Below are 12,670 nucleotides of genomic sequence, written 5' to 3'. Positions count from 1 at the left end.
GGATGTCAGGGCTGGGAGGGGCCTCAGAACAGGGGATGTCAGGGCTGAGAGGGGCCTGAGAACAGGGGATATCAGGGCTGGGAGGAGACTCAGAACAGGGGATGTCAGGGATGAGAGAGGCCTTAGAACAGGGGTTGTCAGAGTTAGGGTAGGCCTCAGAATACAGAACAATCTTAGTTGAATACCTTTCTGGGAATATGTAAAAAACTCTGATGCTTTATTTGTTCAAAACAGGCTTGAAGTATCCTTGTGTAAATCATCCCTGCCTAGCAATGTAGTGAGCTCCCCTTTCCTGGAGGTGTTCAAGGAGAAGTTATATAAATCCTTGTTGAATAAGTTATAGAGGTCTTTCCTCCAAGGTTGGCCTGGGTGGCTTTAGCCCATCCCTCCAGCCCTGGCTTCTTGTGTTCTGCTGTTCCTTCCCCTGCCCCATCACTGTCTAGAACCCAACACAGAGAGTAACAGCCCAGCTCTCCCCATTTCAGCAGTGATCCCTCCCTGGGAAAGCCTCTTGCAGTCTTAGGCACACACAGGAAGCACACAGATAATCTCTTTGCCTTCAGGAAAGAGCCACTGCACCATGCAGGGGGCAGAGCCCAGGCCCAGGACTCCAGGGACTTGAGTCTCAAACCTGACTCTGCTATTAACTTACTGTGTGACCTTGGTGGAGTCACAGCATCAGAGATTCAGATCTCAGAGGGGACTTAAAGACCAAGCTCCCTCATTTTACAGAAGAAGAGACTGAGGCAGAAGGCGGTGCTATACAGTGGAAACAGCACTGACTCTAGGGTCAGAGAACGTCACCTAAAGTTTTACTTGTGACGCTCACTGCTTGTGTGACCTTGGGCAAGTCATTTCCCTGAGTCTTGTTTTCCTCATTTAAATGGGGGGAGAAGTTGGTATGGACCAGGGGGACTCAGAGATCCCTCCTAGCTCAATTCTAGGATTCTGTGAGCCCACAAAAGGCATGGGACTTGCCCAAGGTCACGTGACTGGGAGGGACAGATCCATGGTTTGAATCCCAAGCTTGAGTTCAAATTTTTCCTTCATCTCATTGCACCAGGCTGACTGCCCACTGACCACCCCCCTTCTGAGCCTCTGTTTCCTCATCTGCAAAGGGGAGGCTGGACCAGTCATCTAGGATGCTCCTTCGGGCTCTACCAAGCCATGGATGGAAGCTTTCTCTCATCCGTATCTTACTCAGGAGGTGATGCAGAACAAGCCCATCAAACAGGTCTTCCTCCAGGTTCTGGACCACTATGTGCTCCCGAAAAAGGGTGCTATTGATCCACTCCGTCAAGACCTGCCGCACAAACAAGACAGCACTTCCATGTTAGTGCTAGAAGGAGCCTGGGAGATGGCCCAGCTCTCCCCCGGCTGGGAGGCTGACCCAGAGCCTGCCCCAAGCATCTTGTTCATGCCTTTTCCTGGCTGTTGGAGAGCCCCACCAATGGGGCAGAGGCTGGGCATGATTTAAGGACTGTGGGGCCTTGCCATGTACCCTGTGGCTGGACTGTTAGTACCACAGTACAGCCTCATGCAAAGATATAAGGCAGGAAGTAGAAAGGGGATTTGGGGAAAAGGCAGGAGCTCAGCATTCATGAGTAAAGTCACATGGAAAGAAGTCACTTACACAAAGAAATGTGATGGGGGCGGCTAGGAGGCACTGTGAATAGAGCACCAGACCTGGAGTCAGGAGGACCTGAGTTCAAATCCGGCCTCAGACACTTAACACAAAAAACTAGCTGTGTGACCTTGGGCAAGTCACTTAACCCCAACTGCCCTATTTTTCCCCCTCCAAAAAAAAAAAAAGGAAAAAATGCAAGTAAATGTGACACAAGGTAATAAAAATTATGACTAAAATGAACAATAATCATGATAATTTTCATTTAAGCCCCATTGCTGATGCCTTCCCTCAGACACAGTTTTCTGTCTCCTCTGTTAGTTACGTGTCCCTTCCTCCTTGGAAATGAGCTCCTTGAGGGAGAGACCATTGATTTCCTTTTTCCACAGCACTTAGAACAGTCTCTGATGCATAGCAAACACTTAAGAAAAGCCTATGGGCTGACTGGTTAGGGGACAGCCCTGGGACAGGCTGGGAAGGCAAATGTTCTTAGCGTTTCTTTAGGTCCGACAAACTTCTCAGGGTCACACAACCAGTAAGTGTCAGAGCTGGGATTTAAACACTTGCTATAAGTCAAGCATTCTTTGAATAACGTTGCCCTGCCACGGATGAATGTGAAACAGTAGCCTCAACAACAGATGCTGGAACATCAAAGGACTAGAGCCATACCCCAGGGAAACAAAAAGCCTAGACTTTGTCTTGCACAGTTACCAGAAGAGATTCCAAAATGGCAGCCCTGATGGGAAAGGGAGCTGCTTGGGCAGGGACCTCAAATTCGTTTTCCTTCCACAGGGAGCTCAAAACCCAGCAAAACTATGAATCTAAGGGACTACATGCATTGGAAAGTCAGGCAGCCAATCCGTAAGCATTGATGAAGCACCAATGGAAAGAGAACTGCACATCTTGTTTATACGTTATTGTGAATCCTTATGTGTTTTCTGCACTTTCCATGGTGATAAAATACAAGCTGTCTTGTATTATATATTTGGGTTACCTAGAGTATTTTTTCCCATGAAAACTCTGAAGAATGTATTTTTTTCTTGTTATTTCTTATTTTTTTAATTATCTTATATTTATTTATTTTCTGTTACATTTCAGGTCCTGAGTTGTCTCCTCTCCCTCCCAGCCCTGCATTCGAGAGGGATACTTTGAGTATTTATACAGGATCTGGAGACTCCTTTGCCCACATATGTAGAGACCTGAACATAAGCTATTTTAGAGATTTCCCTGAAGTATCAGTGAATGGGATGAAATGAGAAAAAAACAGTGATTTGGGGGAGACTAACCGATATAAGCCCAGAAACGGGTTCTAGAGCATGGGTCATACCTGAAATATAAGTAACGAAAGGTCCCTTTGAGCTGGGGGATGGGGGCTTCCTAGAGGATGTAGAAGGGAAGCTAGGCTTGGAGAGAAGAGACAGAAACTAATAGGCAGAGATGAGGAGGGGTCAGGGCTTTCCATGCTCCCAGCTTTTATCAAGCTGCCCTGTTCCTCTAAGGGCTGAGAGTGGGGGAAGCTTTATGGATTCCACTGTAAAGCAAGGAAAAGAGAAACTGGTCCAAGGAATAAGATTTGAATTTGAAACTCACGCCTGCATCTCGCTACTTCAGCAAATCTGACCGCGGGGAAGAATTCATTAGTTCTGCCATGACTCATCCCCAGCTGCCCAGAATGCTTCTCTCCCTTCTAATCATCTTCGTCTTTGCAAAGGGAGGCGATGCTACAGATGGGGGAAAGCTACAGGGAGGCAGCCTTTAGCTCAGAATAAGAGGGGCCCGGGTGGGGATTCATCACAGAGCTGCCCAAGATGGAAAGAGGTTGCCCTGGATAGGGAGTGAGCTCCCCATCTCTAGAAGTGACCAACCATAGGTTAAGTGACAGGTCAAAGATGCTAAAGAGGGGAGTCGTGCTTTATTCAGGAGATGGATGAGATTTACCTTTGTGATCCCTTCCACCTCTGAGAAGGTATGATTCTGTGGAATAGAATCCCTGCCTATCCTGGCCAGAGAAAGAACAAAGTTAGTCCTTTTCCCCAAGGAAGAAGTTCATTTAGCTTCATCCAATGCAGCAGACACTTATTAAATACCTGCTATGTTCCAGGCCTGAGGGGGAGGGGGGAATACAAGGACAAGAACAAGACAGTCCCTGCCCTCAGGAAGCTTACATTCTATTGGGGGGAACAGTACATCCAAAATTAAGTAAGCGCAAAGTATATAAGATTTACCAGGTTATGTAGCTACAATATTGGTTTCCAAGTATTTCTCTTGTCCATCCTTCCCCCTCATCTATCCTCCCCCCAAATTTCCTGAGCAGCTTTTCGAACATTCCCTGGTAGAGAAATAACCAGTGAGAGAGAATACTCCAATACGCCAATGGATCCATCATCTCATTGATCTGAATGTTTCCTCCAAAGAAACACATTGCAACCCACCTGTGCCTGCCCATCCTCAGTGACTCCTGTCCGTGCCCACCCATAAAAGCCCACCAACAAACATTCATGAAATGCCTACTATGCATCAAGCATTGTGTTAAGCACTTGGGACACAAAAGGAGGCAAAAGGCAATTCCTGCCCCCGAGAAGCTCAGTGTAATGGGGGAGACAACATGCCAATAAATAAGTACAAATGGGCCATATCCAGAATAAATAAGAAAAAAAAGGGAGAAAGTGGACTAGAACTGAGAGGGGTAAGGAAAAGCTCAAGGGCTGCTGGGTGGGGCAATAAATTGAGCACTGGGTCTGAGGTCTGGAAGAGCTGAGTTCAAATCTGACCTCAGACACTTACTAGCTGGGTGACCCCAGGCAAGGCAATGAACCCTGTTTACCTCAGTTTCCCCATCTGCAAAACGAGCTGAAGAAGGAAATGGCAGACAACTCCAGTATCTTTTCCAAGAAAATCCCAAATGGGCTCACAGAGAGTCAGAAATATCTGAATAACCACAATGGGGAAAGTCTTCCTGTAGAAGGGGGTATTTTAGTTGAGACTCAAAGGACACCAGGAAAGTCGGGAAGCAGAGATGAGGAGGGAGAACATGGGGGGCAGTCAGAGAAAATGCCTCGAGCTTGTACTTGGAACAGCCAGGAGGCTGGTGTCACTGGATGGAAGAGTGTGTTTGGGGAGTAAGGTGTCAGAAGACTGGAAAAGGAGGAGGGGGCTAGGTTATGTAGAGCTCTTAACGCCAAACAAGATTGTGGACTTGATCCTGGAGGTGATAAGGAGTCACAGGGACTTATCAAATAGGGAAGTGACATGGTAGGATTTAGGCTTTAGGAAACCCACCACTGCATAATTTCTGGTAATATGTTGTCTCCTGCTTACACCTGCCATATGTCTCATGGGTTATATTCCATCTCAATTCTTTGAAGACTGTCATATTTCATGATCTAACAGGCATTCAACAATACCCGAAGAGTGTTGGTATTAAAGAGATCAGCCTCTATGTCTAGCACAAGCATGAAGTCATTGAATGAAGTTGGTCATTTCCCAAAGGTAACACAACTCCTCCTCCTCGATTCTGGGACCAGCTCATTGTCCATTGGCATCATCCGAGATAAAGATACTGATGGACCAGCTCTATGAAGTGTTCATCTCATAATCTAGCCAAGAAGACTTTTTCATCCACTTGGTTTTTCCTATGGGATGGAGAATTAGCACAAATTCTTTTGAGTGGTTATGAATCTCCTTTAGGAAACGCTACAGTAACAGAGAGAGCCATGCTCAGTGAGTTCCTGATTTTTTAAAGGACATCAAGACATGAACCAGGGAGACCAGTGCTCACCCAAGGTATTCTCCATCACCATGGAGAAGGTCCAGGGCAGAGACCAAGGCATGGAGGTATTCCTTGTCAATGTTGGGGTCTCCAAATATTCCTCTTTATGGGTGACATTGAGCTGATTCATTGAGCCTCCGAATCATCACAAAGAGGGATAGAGATCAGAAAGCTCAGGCTTCAATAGGAGTATTTGGTGGCCCAGTGGACAGAGTAAAAACTTTGGAATCAGGGAGACCTGAGCTTAAATCCTGCCTCGGCATTTATCAGGTACGTGATCCTGGAGAAGTCACATAACCCCTCATAACCTCAGTTTTACCATCTATAGAATGGGGATAATAATAGTGCCCACCTCCCAGGATTGTTGTGAGGATCAAAAGATCTAACATTTATATAATGCTCTGTAAATCTTTAAATACAGAGAGCATTGGAATTGAATGTGAGAGACCTGGTTCAGCCTCCAGCTTCTGACGAGCCTGACTGCCAGCCTCCGAGAAGTCACTGGCCTCCCTTAGTCTGAGTTTCTTCATCTGCAAAATGGAAATAACATCTGCAGCATCTCCTGTACAGGAAGGACCCTCTGCAGGGATCGTAGGAGACAACAGAGAGAAAATATCGACCTAAAAGGGCCGTCGGATTGATTATGACTGTCGTTACTGGCAAGGCCAGAGGGGGAGAGTGTGATCTCATGGGAAGAGCATTCACTTCAGCTGGAAGACTGGGGTTTAGTCCTGTCTCAGATATATACTGCCCAGTATGTGACCTGTCCTCTCTCTAGACCTCAGTTTCCCCCTGTGTAATACTGAGAGGTTTCAATTAGGAGATATCTAAGACCCAGCTCTGCCATGCCCTGTTCTCAGGCCCCTCCCAGACCTGACATCCCCTGTTCTAAGACCCCTCCCAGACTTGATATCCCCTGTTCTGAAGCCCTTCCAGCTCTGACATCCCCTGTTCTAAGGCCTCTCCCAGCCTTCCCATTATTAAGTCTAGGATGTACCAGGATTTGGAGACCTCGCTAAAGAGATAGGTGGGAGTGAAAGATCAGTAGAAAAAGATTAAGAAACTTCAGTGGTGGCCACCGATCATCACCGTTCAGGAGCCAGGAGGGACCTCTAGGGTCTATTTGTTCATCCCCTTCATTGGACAGGTGAGGAAACTGAGTCCCAGCGAACTTAAGTGACTTGGTCAGGGTCACCAGGCTAATTAGTGGCAGGAGTGTGACTTGAGGCCCTCCAGTCTTTCCACTGCTCAACAGTGCCTGTGTTGCTTCCCATTTTAGGGGGTTTTCCAGGACACTTCAATCCATCTCCTGTGAATTCCACTTAATTAAGTGTTTGGTCAACATTGAAACTGTTTACTCTCTTTCTGAGGGAGAGGATCTTAGAGATAGCCCTTGAGCCTAAAACACACAATTATCTCCTTCCCGTTTATCCCCTAGGGAAAATACAGTCCAGAGAAATAGCAACTCAAGAATCTCCGCAGCTCACAATTCTCCAGAAGGTCAGGATTTACATAGGGCTTTAAGGACTGACACCATCTCTTAGGCATCCCTTGGGAAATCAGCAGTGCACACAGACCCACTCTATAGATGAGGAAACTGAAACCCAAAGATGGGAAGTCACACAGCTGGGCAGTGGCAGGGCCCGGTCTCCTGATTCTAAATCTCCGAAGTCGTGAGATCAGGGAGGCTGAGAAGGGGAGGGATGAACTCTACTCAGACTGGTGCTTCAATGTGAAACATAGCAGGGGAAGTCCTGGATCAGGAATCAGACTTGGGTTCCAATTCCAGCACTGCCATTTACTAGTCTTGGGACCTTGGCTTTCCTCATCTGTAAAATGGGGAAATGATATCTGTCCTACTCACAATGCATCAACAGAATTTCCTAGGGCCCTGCCACCTAGGCTGGGTGAGTTTTTCCAGGTTCTTCTCCCACTTGGGCTAGGCTTGTGCTTCCTTAAAGCACTCTTGAGGCTTAATTGGCTCAGGAGACCAAGACTCAAATAATTGATGGGTGACCTAAGTACTTAAGGAGACCGTGGCTTCTCCCTCAAACCTCTGGCCAGCAGACCATCCTGGTTACACAGAGGAAGGGAAATTATGTCCAGCACAATCAATGTGGTATCCTTGCTATGGCTAAGAGAGTATCCTTCTTTCTAATTGACAGAGGACCTCGTTTCATTCCAAAATCCAAAAGAAAATCTCCAGTCTATTCCAAAGGTGAAATAGAAATGTTCTTCTGTATCTCCTTCATCCTGGATCCTCAGCCCTTACTCTCTTCCTATGACCAAGATATTCAAGAGGCGGCCTCACTGTGATCTGAAAGCCAGGCTCCAGCTGCCTCCCCACCTCTTACCTCCACACAAGCTCATATTTGATGTGGGGCATGTAGAATCTTCTTTTAGCACACTCGGCAAGAGAACTTTGGACTTGGCTTCAAAAGCTATCACTTTTTCGGAATCTAAGACCTTGAGGGTTATCTTACCATCATCTTATCAACCTGTAGTTTTAAATGCTTAAAAAAAGAAAACAAACAGAATCTCAGATTTATATGAGGTAGAGAATCCTCAGGCACTGGAAGTGTTCGAGAAGAGTGTGGGTGGCTGCCTGTCTGAGATGTTACATGATGGGAATTGGAAGTTCCGTGGCAGGCTGGTGAGAGAGATATTTGAGGATGGAATAAAAGGCAATCTGTCCTTCAAGGCCTGAGTCAAGATTTATCTCCTCCATGGAAACCTTCCCTGGTTCCTACAGCCCATGCTATAAGCCTAGTCCTGACAGGGGAAAAACAAATTAAAGGAAATAAATGGTACCTTTTGTAGCTCTTCGAACTTCGAGTTCTTTCGAGAATCAGGTTGTAAATATTTCTTCCTTTCTCCTATAAATAAAAACTTGCGTTAGATGCGACAGATGGGGGCAGACCTCAGTTCTGGAGCCATTTCTGCCACTAACTCATTCTGTGACCTTGGGTAAATCCCTTAACTCCTCAGGAATGTAGCCATGTATGGCTCTGATTTGTAAACAGCTTAGAAAGTGGAGCTTTGATCATAATGATCAAGACCACATGTGGCTCTCTCAGCCCTCAAGTGCAGCCCTTTGATGGAATCCACCAGTCCAAGGTCTGCACTTGGGGACCTAGAAGGCCACATGTAACCTTGAGGCTTTAGGTTCCAAACCTGCAGCCCTGACTCCAAACCCACCCTGAGCACAGAAGAGCAAGATAAGGAAACCAGACGACTCTCCCTTTGCCCCTGAATCAGATTTTCACAATAAAGCTTTTGGAGGCTCAGTTCAGACTACAGCAGCAAGGAGGAGCTCCCCTTTTCCAGACCTCCAAGAAGGCCATGGCGCCATGTTGCCTAGGGCTGACCTTGGAGTCACAAGACCTGAGCTCAGCTTCCTGCCAGAGTGACCTTGGACAAATCACCTCCGTGTCTGTTTCCTCATGTGGAAAGTGAGAGGGTTGGACCAGATGGATCAGGAAGCATTTAGTAGGCATCAACTGTGTACCAGGCACAGTTCTAGATGTTGGAGATACAAACACAAGACATGAGGTGATCCCTGCCCTCAGGGAGTTTACATTCTAACAAGGGAACGACAAGCAGCAATACAACTACATACAGAACAAATGCAAATCAGCACAAGGGAGTTAGACAGGAGGTAGTCTGGGAGAGAGGGGAGGCTTCAGGGAGAAGAGAGGCGTGGAAACTGAAACTAGGGCCCACAGGCTGAAAACTCTGCCAGATTAAAACATTATTGGGAAATGCTTAACAAAACAAGGAAAGAGGGGACGGCTAGGTGATCCAGTCAATAGAGCACCGGCCCTGGAATCAGGAGGACCTGAGTTCAAATCCAGCCTCAGACACTTAATGTTTACTAGCTTTGTGACCTTGGACAAGTCACTTAACCCCAATTGCCCTGTCCTCTCCCCTCCGAAAAGCAAAAAAAAACAAACCAAAAGCCAATAAGTAAAAATGCCACAGAACATGGAGAATGTGGATTTGTGTCAATATTAAGTCAATATTCAGTCCAAAGGTGTCCTTCTCTACACTGAGGCAGAAGGAAGGGCTTTGGCTGCCATCCTGAAGGAAGGAAAAGATGTGATAAGGTATGCCATTCCAGGCACAAGAGGCAGCCAAGGCTGATGGAAGATGAAAAAGGAAATGCCACGGGGCGGCTAGGTAGAGCAGTGAATAGAGCATGGCCCTGGAGTCAAGAGGTCCTGAGTTCAAATCTGGCCTCAGACACGTAACACAAAAACTAGCTGTGTGACCTTGGGCAAGTCACTTAACCCCAATTGCCTTCCAAAAAGCAAAAAAAAAAAAAAAAAAAGAAAATGCCATGCCTGAGGAACTGGGACAAGGCCAGTTTGTCCTGGCCCCTGAGGTACTGATCAGTCCTAGATCTATGGGACTATTATTTGCCTCTGAGGCTGCAAAGGGTAAAGGATGGAGAGCTGGGCTGGGTCAGAAAGGCTGGGGTTTGAGCCCCACTCTGGACATCACTCTAGAACTAGAAATCACAGAGAAGGGGCTGCCTGCATTGGTGGAGGGAGCTTCCTCATCTGGGAATGCCCTACATCAGGAAACCTGCAGGTACAGGCCCTGTCCACTATTCCCTCTGATGGGCTGATAAGTTCCTTTCATATCTGGCTGAGGAGTTTGTCTCTCCAAAGGTGCAGGACACAGTGAGGAGGCCACCATACTTCTGACAAGGAAATGAAAGCTTGCTCAAGGAGACAGGGGAACTTTGGGAGGAAGTGACGCTGAGCCTGAGGGTTTGTGAGGAGGGGGAGGGGAGATGGGGCAGGGCCCAGCAGGGGCCCTGAATGACGAAAAAACAAGGGGAACAGCTCCAAATTAAGCGACCTTTATAGTTCATGAAGCTCATTCTTCACCCCTCGAGGCAGGTCCTAGAGGTATAGATTAGAAAGCTAATCTAGAGCCATGAAAAGGTGAAGTGACTGGCCCAGGGGATCTAGGGCTCAGACCTAAGCCTTCAGGCTGAAGTCTGTGTTCTATCCACTCTACCAAGTGAGGACAGAGTGGGTCACTGTGGAAACGCAGAGATTTATCAAGAGAATGTCGTGCCAGACAGACGCCTGCTCTGTGTTCTAGGACACTTTCCAGCTCTGACACCCCCTGTCCTCAGGCCCTCCCAGCTCTGACACCCCCTGTCCTCAGGCCCCTCCCAGCTCTGACACCCCCTGTCCTCAGGCCCCTCCCAGCCCTGATACCCCCTGTCCTGAGGCCCCTCCCAGCCCTGACACCCCCTGTCCTGAGGCCCCTCCCAGCCCTGCCATCTCTCCCTCTCTGCTCTTCGGCCCACTCTGATACCCTGTGGCTCTTAGGATTTCTGACCCTCCCTGATCACCCTGCAGAGCTCCACTTTCTCCTTACAGTGTGGATTGGAAAGGAAGCAGGAACTTGCTGTTTGATAAGAATTTGTAATGAAGGCAAAAATCAATGAGACTTGAGGGACTTTCCCTTTAAGAAAACTTTGTTTAATTCTAATTTTGTGCTGATTAAAGCGCATTTAAAGGATTAGCTCACACTTGCATTGCCTCTTCAGCTGCCTGTGGAAACTCAATTACAGACAAGAGATTTGGGCTTGATTAAAACTTTGAGAAAGGCTGGGAAATGGGAGCGAGTTTCAGGGATTTGGGGAGCATGGCTTGGCCAGCTGTGATCACAGAAATCCACAGCTGGAAGGACCCTTGGAGATCTACTGGGTCAAGACCTGCCCTTCACAGAGGCACTGAGGTGGGCAACAGGAAAGGAAGAGCCCAAGAGGCAGGGCTGGGATTAGAAGCCAAGTCCCCTGGCTCCAGGTTTTTCCCAAAGCTCACAGTGTGTATATGTGTGTGTGAGAGAGACAGAGAGACAGAGAGAGAGAGTGTGTGTCTGTGTGTCTGTGTCTGTGATCTGTCCTACCAAGGTCTTAGAGGGTAGACCAGGTCACGGTGTGATGAACTGAATCCAGAACCTCAGAACAGGCTGTATTTTCAGGCAGAGTCTGTCCCAGTCCACATTCATGACCCCTCTCCAGCATCTTGAAAAGCAGCCTTCCAGGCACCCCACTACTGTTCTATTCTCTCTCTCTCTCTCTCTCTCTCTCTCTCTCTCTCTCTCTCTCTCTCTCAGGTGGGGCTTCAGGAAGCCTTGAAGGAACAGCCCATCCCACTCTAATTATTGGGAAGTTCTTCCTGAATTTGCTTTCTGGCATCTTCCCGCCATCGGTCTGCCCTTAGCCCACTGGGGCAGAGCAGATCCAGGCTGAACCCTGGTCTAGCTCAGGCCCTGCCCAGAGGGGAGTCAGGCCACGTCCGTTGACTGACCCCATCTCCAGGACTCTCCCATTGGACCATTATCCCAGTCATCTCACAAACCCTCTACCTTGAGACAATTCCTCCACAGCCTGGGCCTCGATGTTGGCAGGAAGCTGTAGAAGGTTGTAGATACACTCTGACTCCATCGTCTTCTTGAGTCCCCTAAGAAACACCAAGGGAAAACACCTTCAGTGTGGGGTAGTGTAGACCTACAACCCCTGAAGGGGCCAGGGGCAGCTCAGGAAAGTCTCACAAGAGACAAGTCCTACACTGAGTGGCCTGGTCATGAGGCCTGGCTATTGGGAGGCTCCTGGGGGAGGCTCTGTTGGGTTTCTAGAGGACCCGGTTTCGGTTCTGGCCTCAGATACTTAACACCCACACAAAAAAACTGGTCATGTAACCTTGGGCAAGTTACTTAACCCCAATTGCTTAAAAATAAAAAAAGAATCCCCAGTCTCTGAGCTGGGAGGGACCTCAGGGGTCATGCAGTCCAAACTCGGCTGAGCCAACCAGCCTCCCTTTACAGAGGAGGGATTTCTCAGACACACTCAGATGTCTGGAGGAGTGTGATCTAGGGGCCAGCTCACGGTTCCAAGGCCAAAGCCCATGGACTGGGATCTGCGTCCTTATCTCAAAGCTCAGACTGCCAAGCCAGCCAGTCATCCCACTGAATGAGCAGCTAGAGGGGAAGGTTCTGGTTTGGTTTCTTTGGATCCCCAGCACCCGGCACCTGCTGGGCCCAGAGGCACTGTGAGCCCAGGAGAGCCAGACCCAGGGCCTAGTCCTGCTACAATTGTTCTTACATCCCTGGCCAAGTGAGAAGCCCTCTCTGGGCCTCAGTGTCTTTAGCTATAAAATGGGGATAGGACAAGACAACCTCTAGGGTCCCTTCAACTCTGGCATTCTAAGACTCTAGAATTTCTCTTTAGGAAGGGAGAGCACATTTAGGAG

At 48.0% G+C, this 12,670-nt stretch overlaps 1 protein-coding gene across 1 annotated transcript in view; it reads right to left on the bottom strand.

The window, feature by feature from the left end:
* PARVG (parvin gamma) overlaps positions 1 to 12,670 on the bottom strand; it is a 33,199-nt gene that overhangs the window by 14,861 nt on the left and 5,668 nt on the right. Inside the window, exons 2-4 of the mRNA XM_069102914.1 lie at positions 11,787 to 11,881; positions 8,205 to 8,269; positions 1,201 to 1,303 (exon numbers count right to left, since the gene is read on the bottom strand). Coding sequence (XP_068959015.1) covers positions 1,201 to 1,303; positions 8,205 to 8,269; positions 11,787 to 11,865 — 247 coding nt within the window. The 5' untranslated portion in view covers positions 11,866 to 11,881. The remainder of the gene's footprint in view (positions 1 to 1,200; positions 1,304 to 8,204; positions 8,270 to 11,786; positions 11,882 to 12,670) is intronic.

The sequence above is a fragment of the Petaurus breviceps genome, unplaced genomic scaffold (genome assembly GCF_028583685.1).
Source record: "Petaurus breviceps papuanus isolate PSGF00001 unplaced genomic scaffold, PetGlider_PUasm1.0 558, whole genome shotgun sequence".
NCBI classification, from domain to species: Eukaryota; Metazoa; Chordata; class Mammalia; order Diprotodontia; family Petauridae; genus Petaurus; species Petaurus breviceps.
This window is presented reverse-complemented; position numbering and strand designations above follow the sequence as displayed.